The sequence below is a fragment of the Eleginops maclovinus genome, chromosome 7 (genome assembly GCF_036324505.1).
Source record: "Eleginops maclovinus isolate JMC-PN-2008 ecotype Puerto Natales chromosome 7, JC_Emac_rtc_rv5, whole genome shotgun sequence".
NCBI classification, from domain to species: Eukaryota; Metazoa; Chordata; class Actinopteri; order Perciformes; family Eleginopidae; genus Eleginops; species Eleginops maclovinus.
The window spans coordinates 25,985,540-25,991,644 of NC_086355.1; the positions used below are offsets into that span (position 1 = coordinate 25,985,540).

General features: G+C 43.9%; 1 protein-coding gene across 4 annotated transcripts; it reads right to left on the bottom strand.

Moving 5' to 3' along the window:
- Window positions 1-578: 578 nt before the first annotated feature.
- LOC134866803 (E3 SUMO-protein ligase ZBED1-like) lies at window positions 579-4,242 on the bottom strand. 4 transcript variants are annotated; one of them, XM_063886947.1, is made up of 8 exons: window positions 3,820-4,242; window positions 3,233-3,446; window positions 2,565-3,112; window positions 2,287-2,431; window positions 1,942-2,173; window positions 1,711-1,848; window positions 1,521-1,592; window positions 579-1,412 (listed from the first exon to the last, which is right to left on the bottom strand). In XM_063886947.1, exons 1-8 carry the CDS (start codon window positions 4,079-4,081, stop codon window positions 1,047-1,049), a joined length of 1,977 nt encoding a protein of 658 aa, XP_063743017.1. In that variant the 5' UTR covers window positions 4,082-4,242; the 3' UTR covers window positions 579-1,046. The 4 variants fall into 4 exon arrangements, with proteins under 4 accessions (XP_063743017.1, XP_063743019.1, XP_063743020.1 ...); XM_063886949.1 differs by lacking the exon at window positions 3,233-3,446; XM_063886950.1 differs by lacking the exons at window positions 2,565-3,112; window positions 3,233-3,446.
- Window positions 4,243-6,105: the final 1,863 nt, after the last annotated feature.

Genomic DNA, 6,105 nt, shown 5'->3' on the forward strand with positions numbered 1-6,105 from the left:
GCCAGTAGATGTCAGATGCTTGAGTAGGCCACCATACTTCGCCCTCTCCACACCGTTGCGCGAGGCATCTTCGCTGGCCATTGTAAAGTGCTGTGCCAAAACAGGAAAATCTTTCACCACAGCTTTAACTGTCCGGAAACTGCTTGCCACCCACCTGATTGTGAAGACTTTGCCTATTTTTAAAATCTGCATGTTTAGTTCCCTAGCAGCATTTTCAAGCTCCCGTGCGTTTTTGGTGGATTGGTGATACAGACTATGAAGCTTTGAAATAAAAATGTCAAAATGGTTGCACCCAGCCACAGCCTTCAAAGAATCATTAACAGCTAGTTCTAATCGGTGTGCCAGGCAATGTACATCCTGCAGTCGAGGGAAGTCTTGTTTAAGTCTTTCAATGAGTCCTGTATGCCTACCGGTAAGGACAGCGGCTCCGTCTGTGGCTATGCTGATGAAGTTCCTCTTAAGAAATTCTGCCTCTATCCCCACATTTTGAAGACTGTCTTTTAACGCATTGTAAAGAGATCCTGCATCTCCTTTTTCCAACTCAACAATGTCCAAAAACACGTTCTCTACGTCTCCATTACCTGTAGGGATGGGAATTGATAAGATTTTTACGATTCCGATTCCCTTATCGATTCTGTGAAACGATTCAATTCCTTATCGATTCTCTTATCGATTCCAATTTGGGGGAAAAAGGAGAATAAACAGTTTGATGTAACATTTATCTTTGTTTTAATGAAAAATATTCTATTGTGACAGTTACTTATTAATCTCTAATAACAAGTGTGTGTGTGTGTGTGTGTGTGTGTGTGTGTGTGTGTGTGTGTGTGTGTGTAAAAAAAATTAACAGTTCTTTTGCAGATGAACATATCTGCTTTTCTGTACAAGAAAATGTAACAAATAACAACAAATAACAAATACTGAATCATGTAATTACAAGAACAATGTAATCACAAGCACAGTGTGTGTGTGTGTGTGTGTGTGTGTGTGTGTGTGTGTGAGTGTGAGTGTGAGTGTGAGTGTGTGCACTCAAGTAGTAGTAGGGAAAATTAACAGTTCTTTTGCAGAAATATGAGCATATCTGCTTTTTCTGGAAGGATACGGGATCTTTCGGGGCTTATGGTGTCTCCAGCCGTGGAGAACACCCTCTCAGATGGGGTGGAGGAAGCCTGCACACAGAGGTAGTTTTCAGCCAGTCCAGATAGCAAGGGCAGCGTATCCTGCTTGTTCCACCACCACAGTGCGGCGCTATCCCTGCAGGGGATGGAGGGCAGGCTTTTGTAGAACTGGATTTCCTGATCCACCTTCTGAGCCAGGGAAAGACGGGGCTGTGATTCACGGATTGACTGCAGCTCGTTGTCCTCCTCCTCGAATAGTTCTTCCAAGGCTGTCTTTTTTGATGGTGGTGGCAGTGCCTGAAATTAAATGAACATGAAGTAAAAAAAAAAAAAAATACATATATAAGTCAATAATCATGACAAAACAGCATCCAAAGGTCATTACAAATGAATGAGTTAACTTACATAGTGTTCCTCTACTTCTTCCTCCTCCCCATCTTCGCAGCCTTCCCTCTGTGTCTCTCCTTCCCCTGGGAGCTTGAGAAGTGATGTAAACACATTAATAACTTTTAACACAGAGCCGTAGAAGGTCTCACTCACAATGGAATCAAATGCAATGATAAGACAAACAGAATTTAAACAGAAATGAAAATACCTCATCTCTTGCTGCCACTGTATTTGCTGTTATTGCAGCTTCCCTGATCCTGTCCCAGACTGCATCACTTTTCACTTTGTATTTAAATCTGGGGTCCAAGATGGTGGCTTCCTCCAGGAATCTCTGAATGTCAGTTCCCTTCAATTTCAAAAAGGAGGATAGGATGACATTAGACTAGTGGTACAAATTGGCCTAAAGCATCAAGGTAAGATTAAATGTAGTTGTGCTTACCTGGTAGCGTTTGGAGAGATCCTTCCAAATGTTCTCCTTGATGCTCCTTGTGAACGCAGAGTCACCTTCCTGCACAGTGTACTGTTGCTCCAGCTTCTGCAAGATGGGCAAAATCTCACCGCAGGTTGCACTTTTGTCGCTGGAGACGGCCAGTGTGGAGGTGTAATGCTTCCGCATGAGATGCACAAACTCCTCTGCTTTCCTTAAGTCCTCGTTGCCTATTCTGTCCAACCTACAATGTAAATAAAAACAGAAAAAGATGTATGTAGCACAAATAAACAAAAACAAAACCAGTCAAAGTTTAAAAAAAGTTTAAGTCATATTATCATTTAAAATATATATCACCTTTCCTTCTCCATGGGCCTTCTTATGCGTGGATCTATGGCTGCAGCCTGGATAGCAGGGAACTGCTCGGTGAATCTCTCCATCATCAAATAGAGGGAATTCCATCTGGTCCTTACATCCAGGAGGAGCATGTGCTTGGGCAGCTCTGAGGGTTCACATATACACAACACAATGTAAATATTTATTATCTAATAATTTACATACACATACCTATACATGTATATTTTCATGTACATATAGTATAATGCTTGCAATGTACTGTAAGGAGAGTATCTTACTGAGCAAGTCTTGTTTCTCTTTAAGAACAACTTTTGCCATGTGGGACCTCTTCATCCAGACAACAACTGCTCGAACTCGTGCTGCCCAATTGGATATGGCAGTGCAGTTGTACAGCTTTTGCGCTCCCAGGTTCAGCGTATGAGCGAAGCATGGAAATTTGACAATTTGCAGCTGTTTGATGGCTACATCCATGTTCGCTGCATTGTCTACAGTTGCTGCCACAACCTTTTCCCGTACACCATATTCTTCTAAAATGTAATCAATCTCCTCTGCTACAGCTGAGCCTGTCTGAGATTGGTACACGGCTTTGGTTTTTAGGACCTTTTCCTTTACCTGGCCATTGCTCACGTAGTGCAGAGTAACCGTGAGATAATGATCCTGACAAAAGCTTGTCCACCCATCAGCCGTGATAGCTGCCTTTGACACTGTTTTCAGTTCAGAGATCACATTTCCCTTTTCCACACCATACCAAGCAGGGATTAAGTGGTTGGTTAAGCTTTCCCTGCTGGGGGCTTTGTATTTTGGATTGAGAACCTTTGTCATCTCCCTAGAAAACATATGAAAATGAATGAGTGTAAACATCTGTTTAACGAGGAGGAAAATATTCTATTCTATTCTATTCTAATCTGACATTTGATAATCTGACAACAACCTCACATTCACCTACCGAAATTCAGGGGCGTCTACTGTAGAAAATGGGTGCAAACCCTTAACAACAAATTTGGTAACTGCCCGGTGACATTCTTCTACCTTTGCCTGGGACATTTTATTTCTGCCTGCCTCGACGAAAATAGAAGCCAGAGGTAAACGGGAGCAAGTGCTGCTAGCCTCTGAGTCAGCCAGACTACCCGTCTCGTCCCGGTCATCATCTTGTTCTAAATCTAACGAAGAAGGCATTCGTTTGATGAAAAGGCAATACTGTACAATTTCGGGAAATAAACTAATTTCCCACCTCCCTTTGATTTAAATAAATGAGCGTCACCTTTCTCTGGCTCCCTGAATCGGCGGCGCAACTTACTAGCATGTTTCATTAGCTACATAGCAACAGCTAGAATTCTTCCCTAGAACTACGGATGCCTTGCCATCAAGTAAGCTAATTAAACATGCTAGCAAGGAACGGCTTGATTAACCAGAAACATAAACTCCCTTAATTACCCCAAGGAGAGGTAGGAAATGGGTTTATTTCCAGAAATGGCGTGGTACATAATTTACTAGGAATCACATTAAGGATTAGTCAGTGGGATAGCTACTTACCACCAGAGTTGCCTTCGGTGTTAGCCCCCAAGGCCACGGTGGTCGTAGAAGCTTGGCTGCTGTCACTCCGAAGGGCATCAAAAACGCGACACTCGTTAAAGTTTATCCCGTGTTGTGTGCGCAGATGTTTATGCATATTTGAAGTATTCCCTCCCGCCGATGTTATCAACAATTTGCAGTGGTTGCAAAACGCCCTGTTGCCATCCTTATGTAATGTGAAATGAAGCCACACTTTGGACCGTTTTAACCTTAGGGGTGCCATTTCAGACTTGTAAAAAGTATCACGAGCGTCACCTGCGTAACCAAGCAACTACGCCACGTCAAGCCGGGCTTACTGAATCATTCGTGTGTACCTTGCTGCGTAAATAACGTTACATAAACCGTGCGGTCTGGAATCTATAAGAGAATCGTTTAACGAGCTGCCAAACGGTTCCGTGGAATTGAAACATAAGGAACCGGTTCTCAACAGGAACCGGTTCTCGATTCCCATCCCTAATTACCTGTTACATCGCACCTCATGTAGATAATCATATAGGAGCGTCCATGCACAGTGCTTTCATCCAACGTTATGCTGATACGTGAGTCGAGTTTCAAGACATGGGAAACAAGTCTTCTTTTCATTTCATCTGCTATATGTTTCACAATAGCAGCACAGGAGTGATCGGAGCGGTGTGCAGGGCCCACTGTTGCACCATTAAGCTCATTAACTGTCATGATCAGCGTCATTTTGGTGTATGGCAATCTCTCTGTGGCTATAGTGTACGCCGCCCTAAATGAGCTTGATGTAACGTCGATGGCAGCCAAACTCAGCTCTACAACTTTGGTGGGCAGAACATCTTTTTGTTTTAATTCTGCTATCTCCACTGCTCTTTTATGAGCAAGGCTGTCCCGGTGCAGGTAAATCTTCTTACGTAATTGCTTTTGCAATGAGCTACTGACGGTCCCATTAACCCATGCATCCGAAAGGTGCACCCCAGTCTTTTTTTCATGGAGCAAGAGAGTTTTTGCTGCCTGGCAGGGAGCGCACCCAAGGCCACTCTCACTTGTACACAACCATGGATTTCTCTCTTTCCACGATCGCCACTGTGTGAGCCCCCAGTTCTGAGGCAGGTGGCGCAGGTGCTTCAGTTCCATATCGGTCCCGGACCCCGTCTCCGCAGCCTCTTCTCCGTCCAATTCCTCCTCAACGTCCTCATCGTCATTGGTAAGTGTCCCAGCTAAAACATCATGATGACTGGTTGTAGCCACAACGTCCTCTGGCTCAGTAGAGTTAGGCGCCTGGCTAGAACTAGCTGTTGCTAGGCCATTTTCTGATTCTAAATCTGCAACTATTTTTGTTTTTTTAGTGGTAAAACCGAAACTGGTCAGGGCCGAATATGAATTCGGTGCAGGTGGCCTTTTTTTCGGCGGCATAACTGGCAATTACATTTAAATTTAAGATGTGTTGTTGGTCTTTACCTCAAAAGCACATTTTTATGTGACTTCTTCGGACTTGCGAGTGCTGTCAAATCGATCTTATCCAGTTTGCTCACGTAGCCTAGTGGTGTGGTGGTGAAGTGCAGTATGCTGCGCTCTTGAGCGTATAAGCACGTCCGGTATTAGCCTATTTTAATGTAACGTCTTTAAAGGTTGGAGACCGCAAAGGGATGGATAATGAGTGTTGTTTACGATTAAATTACAATGCAATATATGGCAGACACCTTCAGATATGAGAGACCCCCTCAAAAATTTGACTTTGTTGCTTTCATGGGAGCCAGTCATCACTCTATGGGAGCTCGGCTCCCTCTGGCTCCCACGTAATTCGAGCACTGGGTGGGATATACGTTGGTCTTCGTCTTGCTCATCTTCTGACGTAGTCCAGATGTTTTTCACTCTTCTTCCACCCAACCTTCCTCTGGCCTCAGGGAGTATCTGCCCTGATATATCTCCAGATTTAATACACCACACTTTCGTCTTCTGCTGCAGCTGGGCATATACATTACCCCCGATTTCTTCAATGCGTCTGGTGATTACTCGCCGACAGACTCACGGCATTAAAGACATCTTTCTTCTCGGGACACACCTCTTCCGCGACAGCATTCAAACATTTCTTGACAAACTCTCCATCAGTGTAAGGTTTACCGCTGCTTGCTATCAGTTGAGCAACCCGAAAGCTGGCCCGAACGGATGACTGGTTCAGCTGAGCTTTGCGTACAAATGTATTCTGCTGAGCTAACAGTCCACTTTTTAGCTTTGAGAGTTTGTCTGCTCGCATTTGGCCTTGCAAGTTATCATATTTGTCTTTGT